General features: G+C 39.7%; 1 protein-coding gene across 1 annotated transcript; it reads right to left on the reverse strand.

Moving 5' to 3' along the window:
* Nucleotides 1-3,806: 3,806 nt before the first annotated feature.
* On the reverse strand, nucleotides 3,807-15,536 carry plac8l1 (PLAC8 like 1). The gene is made up of 4 exons (XM_057820466.1): nucleotides 13,934-15,536; nucleotides 9,638-9,855; nucleotides 9,433-9,569; nucleotides 3,807-6,269 (listed from the first exon to the last, which is right to left on the reverse strand). Exons 1-4 carry the CDS (start codon nucleotides 14,182-14,184, stop codon nucleotides 6,201-6,203), a joined length of 675 nt encoding a protein of 224 aa, XP_057676449.1. The 5' UTR covers nucleotides 14,185-15,536; the 3' UTR covers nucleotides 3,807-6,200.
* Nucleotides 15,537-15,593: the final 57 nt, after the last annotated feature.

The raw sequence follows: 15,593 nt of genomic DNA on the forward strand, positions 1-15,593 counted from the left end.
TTTCTTATCGTAGGGAGAGGGATTGTAAGGGTTTTTATTTTAAAAAAAGGCTCCAAAGGCTGCCAAAATTCACTCTACTCATTTTACGCCACCTTTTAGTTCTATATATAGGTGAAACGGAGCCTTTACAGATTGAATGCGACAATGCGTGAGTGGGTCATGCAGCGCATGCGTTAATTGCGCTAAATATTTTAACGTGATAAATTCTTTTAAAAACTATTTACCGCCGTTAACTGGATAAATTTGATAACCCTACCTTAAGCCTAAACTAAAGACTCTGGATGAGTGTAACATATTATGTCTGTAACGTTAAATACAATTAGACAACGATTTAATTAAAATATATATGTTTTAAAAAAGGCATGTCCGATATTTTTTTGCCGATTACGATACTTTGAAAATGACGTGATCGGCCCCGATCGATCGAGACATCTCTACTTACAACAACATAACTTCAAGTTTAACCAGCTTTACAGCATAATTGGTTGTGACTGACAGACTTTAATTGGGAGGGGGGGACAGCGAATAGAAATCAACGCTGTCATCAGCACTTTCTGGCTATGACTCAGTCAGTCTTTGCCTATTCCTTCAACCTCTATATCAAAACTTCCTTCCTCAACTTATTTTTCGTCTGAGAACAAACCACATCAGATGTTCACTAAGCCACCATCAGCAGTTTTTTCCAAAACTATTGCTTTATTATTATCCAAATTTGACACATCTAGCACCAAATAATTAACAATTACTAGGGCTGTCAAAATTATCGCGTTAACGGGCGGTAATTAATTTTTTTCAATTAATCACGTTAAAATGTTTGACGCATGTAACGCACATGCCCCGCTCATACAGATTAAAATGACAGCAAAGTGTCATTTCCACTTGTTACTGGCGTTTTTTGGTGTTTTGTCGCCCTCTGCTGGCGCTTGGGTGCGACTGATTTTATGGGTTTCAGCACCATGAATTGGTGGTGCTGAACAATGGCGAGCTACTAGTTTATATTTTGTTTGAAAATTTAACGAATTTTATTAAAACGAAAACATTGAGGGATTTTAATATAAAATTTCTATAACTTGTACTAACATTTATCTTTTCAGAACTACATCCATGGATCGCTTTAACAGAATGTTAATAGTGTTAATGCCATCTTGTTGATTTATTGTTATAATAAACAAATACAGTACTTATGTACAGTATGTCAAATGTATATATCCGTCTTGTGTTTTATCTTTCCATTCCAACAATAATTTACAGAAAAATATGGCATATTTTATAGATGGTTTGAATTGCAATTACCATAATTAATTTTTAAGCTGTGATTAACTCAATTAAAAAATTTAATCGTTTGACAGCCTGAATGATTACATAAAATGTTATAAAATAACTTTGTAATTGTGTTTATAACTGTTGGATTTTATACCTGAATATCCTTGCAAACTGTGTTATTCTTACCTATAGTGCTCTTCACCCAGCTGATGAGGGATTCACTGCCTTGAGCCTTTTTTTATCCCTCAACCTTTCCTTACGAAGCATGTCTACATAATAAAAATAAATTTTGCCAAAAAAATACATCGAAATTGATTTACCAAATTATAACATTAGCATGCATACAAACATCGGAATCACAGAAAATGAAATAAAAGGGACGAATTGCAAATATTAAATTGAGATGAAAATGAGAATTTAACCCTAAGATGTGTGCCTTTCTAGATAACGTTGTGAAGAGAACAGACAAATATGGTTGCCTATAGAGAGTAGAGACACACGGGTCGAAATAGCCATGGGGCGGGGTAATTATTTATTAAAGTAGAAAACTATATAAGAGAAAATTACGTATTATTATTATTTTTTTTAATCCCCCCTATAAACCCGGTGTGAGAATTTTGGTGGTTTATAAGGGTAACACTGTTTCCAACCACCACATGTCCTCGGGCTCCTCACCATAGGCGAATCTACTATTCAGGGGAAGTCGATGACTGCCTTAGGCCCCCAACCAGTAGGGGGCCCCCAACCAGCTGCCCTTGCCTCAATAAGCAACGGCTTGGGCCACCGGAGCCAGACGCACCCCCAACTATTCGTCATGTATAATTATGTCAGTATACCAAACAAACAAATAACAAAACAAAAAAGAAAGCCATTTGAATGCTGCATTTATACCCACGCACTACAATGGACTGTTCCACGACGACGGACTGAGTATCAGTCGCTTAGCTTCATTTAGCGCCGTTTAGCATCGCTTAGCTCCGCTTAGCTGTTCGTTAGCTTCACTTAGCTCTCCCGCAGTTGTCACGCCACTAAGCTCGCTATTTTTACAGCTCACTTGCTACTTTGTACGTCAGCTATCATTTATTTCGAACAAATGAGCGAACGTGCTCTCCATGAGAGCCAAAGTGCAGTGAGGGAGAAGTTGAGAACAGGCCGCTAATGCCTCGTTTAACTTTCTTCTTCTTCTTCACACCGAACATAAAATACACGACAGCACACCCTGTGGCGAAACAATGTAGTACAGTTCCAATTAGTCATACAATAACACTCAACAGCCGGTAAACAGCAAAAGCACGCCATGTTCATCATATAAATAATGATTTCTGGAGTTAATCCCACATACTTCAGAATTAATATGATAATATGTTGAGTAAATACTATACAAATACAGGTTCTACACTAAGAATAGCTTTCAAATGACACTCTTCATGACAAATATGATTGGCAATGAATTATTATTATAATTATTCTGCTTCTATTATATATAGTAGTATACTATAATAATATTGCTAGAATTTTTTTAAGAATTGTTTTGAATAATGTTGGAAAGGCAAAGTCAGTGTTATGAATCTGTTTACTTTCCATTCTTTTGCACTAGTAAATGCTATCAGCTTTAACCTCATTGTTTATTTGTGATCAATTATTGTTATTTACATGATTATTTGTACTTTAATAAAGAATTTAAGTGTTCCAAAATAGTTTTGTGAATTAATAAGCGTCAACAAAAATTTCAGTAAAAAAAAAAAAAAAAAAAGAAAATTATTAGATTAGTCAATTAATCGTAAAACTAGTCGGCTGACTAATCAGGAGAAAATTTGTCGTTTTGGACAGCCCTAGTGTACCAGAACATATTTCCTCCACACCCTTCTCACCTTTTTAACGCCTGACCCATGAAGAGGGCGCCTGGATATGTTCGCCTTAGGGCCCAAAACTGCCAAGTCCGCCACTGCTCCTCACCACACACCCAGGTCAAAGAGGGAAAATGTGCAGGGTGGGGAGGGGTTATGCAGCAGCTTAGCGGCACACAGACGACATTTTTTTAAAAAAGTGTTTTCGGTGTTCAAGTGAAGTACTGGGTGGCGTGTCAGCACAGTCGGCCAGCACGCACATACGCACCAAAAAGAAAAAAAAGCCCAGTCAAAAGGGGCACTTTGGGCATGTAGGGGCAAAGGGGCAGCTGCTCAAGCACCCTCCGCCCCCTCCTGCACGTGCCTGCTATAGACATGCAATTCATTTTGCCTGGCGTTGATTATCCACTGCCAGTTTGTTGGTAATGAATTGAGTTTTCATTCTTGCTGTTACGTCTTTACTCCCTTTTCACCATCCTACAGGCGGTCAATCATGTTATTCGTCCTGATTGCCACGCTTTACCGCAATTTGAAATGCCAGCCAGCGAGCGTTCGCCGTGAGGGTGTGAAAACATCATTATACACAAAGCAGATGGCTGCTCAAAGGGCAAACATGCCATTTATTACAATCTAGTCAAGATGGCTGACTACCTGGCAGCTCATTCAGAGTAATACGGCGAAAGTCAGATTTCCAATCTTTCAAAAGTCTTTCGAGTCGCACATATTCAAATGATGTCACAGTGTCGAATGTAAAGCCGGTGAACCCAATTGGAAAAAATTAACAATAAATATTTTGTTTTGGTGGTACTACGCACAAAGATTTCAAAGTACTGTATTGGCCCGAATATAAAACGGTGTTTTTTGCATTGAAATAACACTGAAAAAGAGGGGGTCGTCTTATATTCGCGGTCTAGACATTATACCCATTCACGACACTAGATGGCGCCAGATATCCTTGAAGCAATGTTGTGTCATTACAGATCTCAGCTACTCTCAAGTTTAACCAGTTTTCCTTATTCAGATTTGTTTCAAAACTACAGTTACAGTTAGACTTCCCTTTGATGGTTAATGCAGTTATTGCAGTTTTGTTGTTTTAATCACAATAGATTGGTTTATTTACATTTCCAAAACCAGAAGCCATTCGTTTAAGGATGTCATTGCACTTTAGTTTACATATTTAAATGTTCAGATATTAAGATTTGAATGAGGCAAAATAACATGCTTTTTCTCTCAAATATATTGTTATAATCATTTTTTCCCCCGGAAGTACTGTAATTATTTTCTGTATAAAAATTAATTTGGTGTTCAAAAAGTCTTTTTTCAAACTTGAGTCTTGAAAAAGAGGGGGTCGTCTTATAATCAGGGCCGTCTTATATTCAGGCCAATACGGTATATATACAGTGTATCACAAAAGTGAGTACACCCCTCGCATTTCTGCAGATTGTTAAGTATATCATTTCATGGGACAACACTGACAAAATGACACTTTGACACCATGAAAAGTATTCTGTGTGCAGCTTATATCATAGAGTTAATCTATTTTCCCCTCAAAATAACTCAAAATATAGCCGTTAATATCTAAACCCCTGGCAACAAAAGTGAGTACACCACTTAGAAACAACATCCCTAAATGTCCAAATTGAGTACTGCTTGTCACTTTCCCTCCAAAATGTCATGTGACTCGTTAGTGATACTAGATCCAGGTGTGCATAGGGAGCAGGTGTGTTCAAATTTGTAGTGCAGCTCTCACACTCTCTCGTACTGGTCACTAAAAGTTCCAACATGGCACCACATGACAAAGAACTCTGTGAGGATCTTCAAAGACGTATTGTTGCGCTACATTAAATTACATTAAAGTGGCTAAGGCTACAAAAAGATTGCCAACACCCTGAGCTGCAGCACAATAGCTAAAATCATCCAGCGTTTTAAAAGAGCAGGGTCCACTCAGAACAGTCCTCAGGTTGGTCGTCCAAAGAAGCTGAGCGCACGTGCTGAGCGTCACATCTGAATGCTTTCTTTGAAAGATCGTCACAGGAGTGCTGTCTGCATTGCTGCAGAGATTGAAGAGGTGGGGGGCTCAGCCTGTTAGTGCTCAGACCATAAGCCGCACTCTACATCAAATTGGTGTGCACGGCTGTCACCCCAGGAAGAAGCCTCTTCTGAAGATTGTACACAAGAAAGCCTGCAAACAGTTTGCTGAAGACATGTCAACAAAGCACATGGATTATTGAAACCATGACCTACCTTCTGATGAGACGAAGATGAATTTGTTTGGTTCCGATGGTCTCGAGCATGTGTGGCGGCGACCAGGTGAGGAGTACAAAGGCAAGTCTGTCATGCCTACATTCAAGCATGGTGGTGGTAATGTCATGGTCTGGGGCTGCATGAGTGCTGCAGGTGTTGGAGAGTTACATTCCATTGAGGGAAACATGAACTCCAATATGTGATGTGAAATACTGCAGCAGAGCATGATCCCCTCCCACAACCCTCCCAATCACAAGGGGTGCAAATACTTCTGCTCCTCACTGTACATGGCCGTCATTGGCAAGTACGTACACAGAGGTGGGCAGAAATGTGTTACATTACATAGATAATTCATGCATTCATGCAAGGTTGAAACATTTCAATCTCAGTGTTGTTCATTTTTCTCGATGAAAATAATGTTCAATGGAAACTGATTTGTTGGAAGAAACTGGGATGTCTCCTAATAGCGATATTGACTCATTATGTTAAATACTGTACAATTTTCATTTGAAACTGAAGGAGACATTTCTTTAATAATTCAGTACATTCATTATTTGGCTGTCTAGCCAAGGGTGTAAAAGTGGAGCTCCATGCATGAGATGTATCAAACAATCATGATGATTGACAGTAATCAGGTGAACATTAGCATCTTTGATAAAGACAACATTTTTGCTAAGCTAAATAAAGATGCCAATTTAGGCTTCCTTCAGACAATCTGAAGCAAAACTGCTGAGAGTTTGCTTGCGTGAGACATTCAGGGGTCAGGTCTGGCGGTGGCTCCATTTAAGAACACGCCAGCGCAGTGGACACTTGATACGTCCGAGTCACAGTGCGCCGCTTCATCTCTCATACCATCTGACACACGGCTAGGGAGTAACAGCAACACACGGCACTCCAGTCGTCACACATGTTCCCCTTTGGATTTAAACAACAAAACAGACATTGACTTAAGAAAGGATCCTATTCAACACTTTCTTACCAATCTACTAAATGTATTGGTCATGTGATAAAGGTCAATTTAGTGCTTTTAATCAGACAACTTTGATCAGTGTTTTTTCATTGTCAAAACAAGTATTGAATCCCACATTCATTGCATGGAATTTTTTTTTTTTTTTTTTTACCTGATTCCCATTTGGTATGGCTAGTGGCACCAGGATCACGTAACTATGTTGAAGTTCAATTCAATTCAATTTTATTTGTATAGCCCTATATCACAACAAGGTTGTCTCAAAGGGCTTTGCAGAGGCAATATGATACACAGTCAGAAAGAGTAGGTGAATTAAATAAAGTCCAAGTCCTGGGAAGTAAATTGAACATTACTGTTTTCATTGACTGATGCTGGACTGCTACTGAGATGTGTAAACACCCCAGTAATGGCCGCCACCATTAGAAGGTGACATTCACATATCTCTACTCTGATTAGTCAGTAGAGTAGGCAAGCAGATTGGTCTGTCAAGAGGCACAGGCCAGAATGCGGTCCTTACAGTGGCGCGAGTAGTGGGGTGGTGAGGGTGCTGCAGCACCCCCTGGTGTTAGGGAGGGAAAAAAAACGTGTTTTGGCATATTCTTTTTTTTTTTTTTTTTTAATAAATCAATTAACTCATTAGCTCCCAAAAACGTATAAATACGTTCTAGTTTTAATTGTTTCCGTGTCCCAAAGACGTATTTATATGTCTTTTACGTTTTTTTTTTTTTTTTTCAGAAGAGACATCCCTGGGTTCTGATTCAACTTAGCTCCAAAGCACAACGCTGAAAATCCATTTTAAAGCAATAAAACTGGCCACTGGAGGGCAGAAGCGCATTTGGTAAGGCCCGCAACATGATTCAATGGAATGGCCGCACGGCCGGGGCGCCGGCGGAAGACGACCGAATGGACATCCAAGATGCCAGGCGGCGGACGACCGAGCAGAACGACGATGCCGTTGAGTCCGTGCTGCTCGCCGAGCAGAGACAGGCAGCGATGAGGGAAAAGTTTACCCGGCTGTCGTGGCCACAACAGTGTCATCTCTCAGTTAGTTATGTGTAAATAAATTGTTACTTTGCTATCAAAAGCTCTACAGGTATTTGTCTTGTTGTTTATGTTATTTTGTAAAAAGAAAACATTATTCAGATGTTTGGGATGTAACTAAAGCAAAAAATCGCTGTGCTAAAGTCAAAGTTATGAAATGTATGCTTTCACAAAAAGCTCAACTTCTGTTTTTTTCACCAGAAATTGGAAAATTGCTCAATCTAAGCTATTTTCTAATGATGATTTCTACAGAATGGAAAAAGATATGAACTAACTTTTTTTGCTGCTGAAAGAAGAGAGTCTAATCTTTCTTTTGGTGGGTACCATGTTTTATATACCAATAGAACAAAAATTTTCAGTGGGCCAGGAGCGAAGGGGGTTGCACCGGTGAAAATGGCTGGGAGTGAATTAAAAACATTGAAACAATAGCATATTTGACTGGGGATTAAATAAATATGTGCAAAGTTTTTTTTTTTGTTAACTAATGTTAATGTTTTCATTGACTGACGCTGGGCTGCTACTGAGGTGTGTAAACACCACAGTAATGGCCGCCACCATTAGAGGGTGACATTTACATATCTCTACTCTGATTAGTCAGTAGAGTAGGCAAGCAGATTAGTGTGTCTAGAGGCACAGGCCAGAATGCGGTCGTTACAGTAGCGCAGGAAGTGGGGTGATTAGGGTGCTGCAGCACCCCCTGGTTGTTAGGGAGGGGGGGAAACGTAAAAACATTTAAACAATAGCATATTTGACTAGGGATTAAATATATATGTAGAAAGTTTTTTTTTTTCTTTTGTTAACTAACTTTTTATGATCTTCATGTGATGTAAAGCACTTTGAATTGCCTTGTGTTGAATTGTGCTATATAAATAAATTTGCCTTGCCTTGCCTAACGTTATTGTTTTCATTGACTGAGGCTGGGCTACTATTGAGGTGTCTAATCACCACGGTAACGGCCACCACCACTAGGGGGTGAAGTTCACATATCTCTAGTCGGATTAGTCACTATAGTAGGCAGGGAGATCGGTGTGTCAAGTTGCACAGGCCAGAATGCGGTCGTTACAGTGGCGCAGGAAGTAGGGTGCTGAGGGTGCTCTAGCACCCCCTGGTGTTGGGGAGGGAAAAAAAGTTTTGGTAGGTTTTTCTTTTTTTTGTGTGTGTCAAAAATAAATTAATAAATCAAACGAATTGAAACAATAGCCTATTCGCGAGGAAAAGTTAGCTGCAGATTTAGACCGTAGAGAATTTCAGATAGTTTGCATTGTAGCCATACTTATTGTTTGTTGTTGCTGTTGAGCTACCGTTGTGTTGTGAAAAGCGGGTGTTTACCGTATTTTGCGGACTATAAGTCGCACCTGAGTATAAGTCACACCAGCCATAAAATGTCCAATGAAGAGGAAAAAAATATATATATAAGTCGCATCTGAGTGTAAGTCGCATTTTGGGGGGAAATTTACTTGATAAAATCCAACACAGACAACATATATGTCATCTTTAATGGCAATTTAAAATGAAAATACAATAGAGAACAACATACTGAATAAGTGTACAGTATGATAATGTTACATGATGCATGAACAACGAAATGCGAACGTGGTCGGTATATTAACGTAACATAGTTATTAAGAGTTATTCATATAACTATAGCATAAAGAACATACTAACACGTTTACCATACTCACTCCAAAACACCAAAATAACGTGATATGAGTGAATAATGTGTTCATAATTTCACACATAAGTCGCCCCGGAGTATAAGTCGCACCTCCAGCCAAACTATGAAAAAATAAAACTACAACACACACTGTAGGAGAACTAGAACGCTGTCTTCATAGTAGCCTAGTAGTAGCATGTACTATCCAGCATGCATATGTAGTGTAATTGTGCACGCCTTGCATGGACAAAAAGCACTAGCATGACAAATTTGGACCAAAACGGCTGTTTTTGTATGGGAGAAAAACAAAATAAAACACCCCTAACTGTGACTTCCAGTGCCTTTTTGTTAAAGTGCTTCGTTCAAACAAGGACTTCATGTCTAAATTTGGAAGTTTTCAGGTAAATGTCACTCACTTTTATCTTGTACCTCTCCCTGAGTGCAACCCGCATCGCAAAGGTGGACCCCGGCAGGAAAGGAAAACAAAGGCTCTCACCATACTGGTGAGCAAGATTCAGGTCCAAACAGCACGGCGCCAAAGCACCAACAATGCCTGCAAAGGAATATGACAACTTTAACCTTTTGTCAAAAAAATAGTAATGCATGCAGATCATGAGTTACATGTGAACTTGTCTTTAAAGATGTCAAAGAGTCCGCTGCTCCAGTCGCCTCCTGTTTGCGTGATGGTGGTGACCGTGGTCCTTGTGACTCCCGTGCCGGGTTGAGTCAGTGCAACTGAGCTCGCGTAAGGTATGTTATTCAACCTCCAGTTCATGTCATGTCCGATGGTGAAGCCACTGTCGTCCTTCTCCTGGAACATGGACCCTGACAGAGAGGGTCTTTTTCACATAGATTTATGAACAACAGGTGACCCTGCTGGCCCAAGGTGAATGTGTAGCCTTGACCCCCCCCTCCACAAAATGACAAAATATGATTTTGAAATATTGTATATTTTGTAGATATTGTATTTTCACCTTAAAGCCAAAACACTGTGGGAAAGTTATTATTTCTAAATAAAAATGAATAGCAAATTATCCTTACAGCCAGAGGTAGGTAGAATAGCAAAAATCTTTACTAGTTTTACTTCTTAATAATATTACTCAAGTAAGAGAGTAACATTGTGAGTAACTGCTTACGATGTTTGATTTTTTTTTTTCACAGCACAAAGTAATCTATATGAATTAGAGCTGAAACAATTACTCGAGCAACTCGAGTAACTCGAGTTTAAAAACTGATCCGAGTAATTTTATTCACCTCGAGTAATCGTTTATTTTGACAGCTCTAAGCATCACGTTTTGCTAGGACAACTTTTAATGCGGGACAACGCGCTGTCACGTGCGGAGAGGAAGAAGGGAAAAAAAAAAAAAAAACTTACCGCAGCCGACAGCCGCCACAAACGACGCCGACGTTGCTAAATACTAGCCCGCACAATGCTACATTGGTAACAGGCAGCGTCTGGCGCGTCTCATAGAGATCACATGTATGTTGAACTAGATGCTAAATGACAGACTCTGCCGCGTCTGGGCAGCGTTTGTAAACAGCCGCCATCTTAAAGCAGTACAGCGCTAAGGGCTAATAAAGAGCGCTAATAAAGAGCGCTAAGCGCTAATAAATAAGATTAACGTTACTGTCGCTACTAGCTCACGGAACGTTAGCCCTGCGGAGGGCTAGGTTTCAATTAATTATGACCACTGTCGATGCGTGGCTAACGTGTCTTACATACAGGCTTTAACATAACATAGCATTGTGGAGTGATGAGGGTGTAAAATAAAAACTTAATCATGCTAACTATCAATTTTAGCTCAGTAGTCATTGCTGGATAAAACACCAAGTAGCACTGGTCCCTAATGTGCTCCAATACAGCCTGTATCATACATTTATTTTGAACACTGCAAAAACTCAAAATCCTGTCAGGACTTACAGTTTAGACTAACTTAAAACTTAACTAGAACTTAAAAATGGCTTGACACAAAGAGAAATTCAATTGAAACACGTGGGGAAAAAATCCTAACTTTTAAGTGATGTGTGTTATCAAGCGTAACGGCATTTTTAGGTAAGATATATATATATATTAATAAGATCTAAAAGTTTTTTGAGTGAAAGCAGTGAATTAGTCTTTTTTTTTTTAATTCTAGTTACACCTGAGATGCAATTGTTGGCTGTTTTCAACAATATACAACGAAAATAAAGACATTGATTGACTGAAAATGGTTCAAGATTAGATGAAATGTCTTGTTTTCTCATGTATATGTATAATTGCTCTTCACCTAAAAATATATTTGTTTTATCCGATTACTCGATTAATCGATAGAATTTTCAGTCGATTACTCGATTACTAAAATATTCGATAGCTGCAGCCCTAATATGAATTATAGAATATATGGCGGAAAACACAGAACAGACTGAAAAAGCAGTTTCTGCTCTTGCACTCCTCTTTAAAATAAACTACTGTATTTTATGCCAAAAGAACTGTTGTGTTTGCTAGAACAATATGTCTATATGCTGTAATTGCAGATTCATGGCGCATTAAGTCCACAAACTATTTTTAATTCGACCGTTTTACCCTGGAAACCCCCGTTTACAGATGTCGCGCAACCGCTTTTGTTTCAACCCAGCCATAAAACGAAGGTAATTAATGATAGTTATTGTTCAAAATGTCTGTCGTTTTTAGCTTTGAATCATTAATTGAGGTTTCATATTTTGTTTAAAAAAAAAAAACAACTTTAAAAAATTATTCACTCGCATATTTTGAACTTCTAAACAAATTACATCACAATGAAAAAATGTCTGTAAACGTCTGAAAAAAACGTCATGGATATCTACCTCATAACTATCGCTTAATTCTTTTTTTTTTTTTATTACTGTAGCATTTTCTGCGATATTTTAGATGATAAATAATCGATCCAAACAAAGAAAAAAAAAAAAACGTTTAAAAGCGTAAATATATGGAAAAGAAAATCTCGACCACTCCTTGATGTCTGTGATTTCTGCATCGCAACCCGTGTTATATTACCATGTTTCACCCATAAAATCCCCCCAAAAATCCAGCTGTGACCATTTTGAAGGAACTCGGCCACCCCAGCCAAGCCGCGGAAACAGCGACAGCCAAACGAAATGGGTGTTCCGCTGGCACCGCTCCCGCAAGTCGGCCGGAAGGGCCAAAATTCCGCGTGTTCTCTCCGGTATTAACCCTTTGTACTGACTCCATGTTCCAAAAGTTTGACGAAGGCTCACCGAAAACAGGTTGACAATTTATTCGTCGACAATGGTCAAATACAGACGACTGAGAGACCCTGCTGGGTCCAGGGTTGGCAAAACAAGGCTACATTGAAATGTTCCAGAGCAGCGGCAGTTGTTATCGAAATGTTCAGTTCTTTTTGAAAGCTGCGGTGGAGTGGGCCGGGCCGAAGGCGTGGCTGGGTGTTGTCTTGGGATCATCCCTCTGTGGCAGGTCAGGTTCGTGCGTCATACTTCGTGGCTGGGACGTGGTTGCCACGGTGACCGACGCAGGTCTTGACATCCAAGGCGCCCGCGCTATCATCTTGTTATCCTGGTTGGGCGAGGGTGTTCTCCGATGCTACTTGTTTTAGGACAGAGCGCCCTGCTCTTTGTCCTGGAATGCTCGGGAGAACTGATTGCAAGAGTTGGTACATCAATCTTGCTCATGATGCGTTGGGCTTCTGTGATAAGATGGCGTTGTGTATCTTTTATGCCCTCTATTCTGCTTCTTTTCATTAAACTATGGTGTAAATGCTATATATCTTATATTAGGTGTGTTAGACTAATACAGTCCTATAGTAAATATGAGAAATGATACTATTCCCTGATTGATTATATTACGTGTGTTAGAGTAATGCAAACAGTTAGACAGTGCCTACGTGAAACGGTACCATCTCCTTCATTCCCCCTCACGAGCCGCGACAGGGCTGATAAGGTGATTCACTTTACTGTGTCAAAGGGCATGGAGTCTGCCTAAACTATGGCTAGATGCTTTACTATGATAAATGTGTTAGACTAATGCAAACAATTATATGGTGTGTGAGAGAACAGTACCTATTCCCTTCAATTCACAGCTGTGTCTTGACACTCAGTGATACATGCTACATGGAGTTTTTGGATCGAAACAAGGTAAGTATGCGATAATATCTCGTTAAAGTCTTGGCGTCTTGAATTCTGCTCTCGTGTGCTCTCACCTACAGTTAGGGTTTTGCTGTTTAATTTTTGTTTTGTTTTTTTTTGGTCCCAAAAATGCCGTCCAGTTCAAAATTTTTCTTCCCCCAGAAAATTGAGATTTTAAGCTTTCCAATGATGTATCACACATGTATATCGGACCATTTTGAAAGTTGGCCAAATTGGGGGTCTCAGAGCAGAACTTCAAGTCACCTGAGTGTTTTCCTCCAATTATTGTACTGTACCATAACCTATTACACAACCCCATCAAGCCAAAGAAATACAAAAAAATCCTTGTAATCCGGCGAGAGAAAAAATCTAGAGCCGAAAAATCATTTGTCCAAAGAGCATGATTGCCCTCTAGTGGTGAAAATAGTTCCTAGTTCAAATAGTTGAACAGTGAACAGTTCCTTCATAGTTCCTATTATGAAATTAAAAGGATCACATCTCTTTTTTTGTGGTCAATCGGTGCCAAATAAAACTGGGAGTTTAAAGTCCGCGCTTTCGAGTCATGTTGATGGCAGCGCTCTATATCAAATACTTATTTTTTTACGGTGCTTTAAAGACGCCACGTGATAGAACAGGCTGGCGAGAAGATAGATATTGGACGCCATCACATTTTCATATACCGTAATTGCATTACAATTCTAGCTTGTGAATGCAACACCAAGAAGGAAATCAACACAGCAGCGGAACCAAACAGAATATTGGGAAATGTTCAGTGGCGAAAACAAGCCAAACACTTACTGGTGTGTGACAATGTTCTGTTCCATCACTTCAAGCTGCTGGCATCCGGAGAAAGTGAGCGAGGCCCTGGGAGATTCGGTAAGGATGAGAAGAAGGAAGAAGTGACACTCACCCAGTGAGAGGAAGCATGTCAGGAGCAGATAAAACAGCCCGACGCAAGGCTCGGTAAAAAAGCGCTGTTCAGTCGAGATAAGTCTGTTCGCTGTCCTCGGCACTAAATGATATAGAAAATACATGTAGGACGTAGACATGAAAACAAACGTGATGCAAATGTGCCATTTTAGACTTTTTTCCCCCCTTCAATTCAAATTGAAAGTTATGAACTCACTAGTCATTTGGGCCCGAGCACTAAGCGTGCAAAGGCCCTATTGTTCTGCAAAGGATTAAAAAAAATAAATAAATAAATTCTCGGCAAATGAAAACAGTCAATTTGGAGGCTTGAACATGCTCAAAAACTCACCAAAATTTGCACATACTTGCGGCAAAATTTAAATTTCAATAATTTTGCAACAATATTTTGGATCAAATGTCAAGTTTTTATCAATTTACAGGGTGCAGATTTGAGACCTTTTCGCTGAGGGAGCTAGTTGGATCGTCTTCAAAATCAGTGAGACTGTTCAGGAGACATGAGATCTTAAGTTTTTAAAACGGTGTGTTTTCATTCATGGGTCTGACCTGGGCGTGGTGGTGCCAAAGTCGGCCATTTTTTTGGGCAAAATGACATTCAGTAAATGACTGATAGCTCCTTGACACAACGCTCATATATATGCGGTATCCCATCCTTAACACAAGTGCATTGAAATATTACCCATTAGGACTAGCACCCCCGAGTGGGAACAGGAAATGTTTTTTTTTTTTTTTTTTTAAACGAGACAGGCTCCTCCTCCAAGGGAAAAAAAATCTATTGACTTCAAACCTACATCAGGGGAGATTAAGACATGTGTTCAGGTGCCTGATGAAAGATATTGAGGTTTGGTTGAAGCAGAAGGGTCCAGCAGGAAAGCGAAAATGAATGTCAACATTTTGTCTCACCCAAAATTTTTTAAGTCATAACTCGGCAGATATACAACATTTCTGGGCCAAACTTCCTGTGCTTGTTGAGTCATACTCTGACAGGTCCTGTAGGGGTCATTTGCGTCAACCCTACAGCGTGAAGTAGTGGTGACAGGGGTTTTAAAAAAAGGCCTCTCCTATTAGGTTTTTTCATCATGGAGCAATGAAATTTGGGGAGTCGTTACCTTACGCAAAACTGCTCCAAAAAGTCGCTGCACCCATATTCCAAATCTAACAGGAAATCGGGTATTTTGGATCGAATGTGAAATTTTTATCGATTTATAGTAGTTTATATTTGGAGGCCTGAACAGGCACGAAAACTGACCAAATTTTGCCCGTACATGCGACTTGGCGTAAATTTCGATAATCTTGCGACATTACGAAAAACCGTAACAAAATGGCTCAGTGGCGTCCCCTTGAATTAAGGAGAGTTTCGAGCAAGTTAGGTTCTCATGAGATTACGAGAGGAGGACAATCTGCCACAACCCTGACCTGCGTGCCGTCTGAGTTGGCGTGACGTCCGGTTTGCACCAAACTGGGAGGGCCCGTTTTTGTATTATTTTCTGTTTCATAAAGCTTTTTGGCAGGCATTGACAGAAATAGGCGT

The sequence above is a fragment of the Corythoichthys intestinalis genome, chromosome 18 (assembly GCF_030265065.1).
Source record: "Corythoichthys intestinalis isolate RoL2023-P3 chromosome 18, ASM3026506v1, whole genome shotgun sequence".
Lineage (NCBI taxonomy): Eukaryota > Metazoa > Chordata > Actinopteri > Syngnathiformes > Syngnathidae > Corythoichthys > Corythoichthys intestinalis.

Excerpts from the sequence above, each read along its gene's own strand:
- plac8l1 (XM_057820466.1), bottom strand. The coding sequence starts at position 14,184 with ATGTCTACGTCCTACATGTATTTTCTATATCATTTAGTGCCGAGGACA. Across the intron at positions 9,570-9,637 it reads CTTTAAAGACAAGTTCACAT|GCATTGTTGGTGCTTTGGCG; the intron begins GTAACTCATGAT and ends ATTCCTTTGCAG. Across the intron at positions 6,270-9,432 it reads GGGAGAGGTACAAGATAAAA|GGGAACATGTGTGACGACTG; the intron begins GTGAGTGACATT and ends TTAAATCCAAAG.